The sequence below is a fragment of the Eurypyga helias genome, unplaced genomic scaffold (assembly GCF_000690775.1).
Source record: "Eurypyga helias isolate BGI_N326 unplaced genomic scaffold, ASM69077v1 scaffold18635, whole genome shotgun sequence".
Lineage (NCBI taxonomy): Eukaryota > Metazoa > Chordata > Aves > Eurypygiformes > Eurypygidae > Eurypyga > Eurypyga helias.
Genome location: NW_010250992.1, coordinates 19,601 through 20,776, shown reverse-complemented (window position 1 = coordinate 20,776; position 1,176 = coordinate 19,601). Strand labels below are relative to the sequence as shown.

The following is a 1,176-nucleotide window of genomic DNA, read 5'->3' as shown; positions in this document are numbered from 1 at the left end:
CCTTTCTTCCCCTAGATCATTGCCCCACCCGAGCGTAAGTACTCTGTCTGGATCGGTGGCTCTATCCTGGCCTCCCTGTCCACCTTCCAGCAGATGTGGATCACAAAGCAGGAATACGATGAAGCCGGCCCATCCATTGTCCACCGTAAATGCTTCTAAAGATGTTTACATGATCACTTTGCCAACCGCGCTCAGGATGACAACCTTCTAGGTTGCAGGCTGCCGAGGGCCTGCAACAGCCATGTAACTCTCTATTTTGTAACGATTTCTGGTTACTGTTGCTGCAAAGCTCCACGTGACACAGTGTATGTAAAGTGTACATAAATTAATTTATTTTACCTCGTTTTGTTTGTTTTTAAAACCAATGCCCTGTGGAAGGAAACAAAAAAAAAACTGCAAGAAGCATTAAATCATCAGTCATTCTGTCACACCCCTAACGCGGGCGTTTCTGTCGTCATTTCTTGGGGTCTTCCATCGCCCCCCGTCGTAGCGTGTGGGGTGGTGGGGCTGGAGCTCCCCGGGCTGGGGGGAGGGGACAGGAGCCGGTTCCCTGTGCCTTGCTTGGGCTGCAGACAGCTCGGTGGCGCTGAGGGCGGCCCAGGGCTGTGCCACATCACGGCGCTGCGAGGTGGGTGCCCGTTGCCCTGCAACGTGCTCCTCCTCGACCTGGGGGGCAAAGGGTTACCTGGAGCCTTGGCTTGCAAAGGTTTTTATTCGACTCGACCTGCCAAGAAAGCAGCCCTGGCGCCCTCATGCAGCTCCGAGGCGTGATGGATGGAAGCAGGGCTGGGGCTGGGGGCAGGTGGCGGGCGCAGGTTAAATAAAGACCTTTCCACTCCGCTTATGGGAAGGTGCCTGCCACCACGCTGTCCCTGGGGGGCTGAGGGCAGCCAGGGCCACTTCCTCACCCTGCCTGACATAGTTTGCCCTTGCCCCTGCTTGCACATGGGGAGGGGGGGGGCTGCCTGCAAAGGCACCACCCCCTCCTCTGCCCTCCTGAGGCCAGATCCTTCATGCAGGGATTCCGGGAGTCCAAAGGAAAACCCCAGGACTTCCCCCTGCCCAAGGCGTTTGCCTCTGAGGAGGCAGAGCAGGGTGGGAGGTGGGAAAGCTGCCCCTGGCTGTCTCAATTCTCTCTTACTGGGGTGGGGGGCTCTGGGACCTCCCCTTTGCTTC

General features: G+C 57.6%; 1 protein-coding gene across 1 annotated transcript in view; it reads left to right on the top strand.

The window, feature by feature from the left end:
* Positions 1-437, top strand: part of LOC104509811 (actin, alpha skeletal muscle) — a 1,875-nt gene extending 1,438 nt beyond the window's left edge. The window contains exon 5 of the mRNA XM_010151872.1: positions 16-437. Coding sequence (XP_010150174.1) covers positions 16-159 — 144 coding nt within the window. The 3' untranslated portion in view covers positions 160-437. The remainder of the gene's footprint in view (positions 1-15) is intronic.
* Positions 438-1,176: the final 739 nt, after the last annotated feature.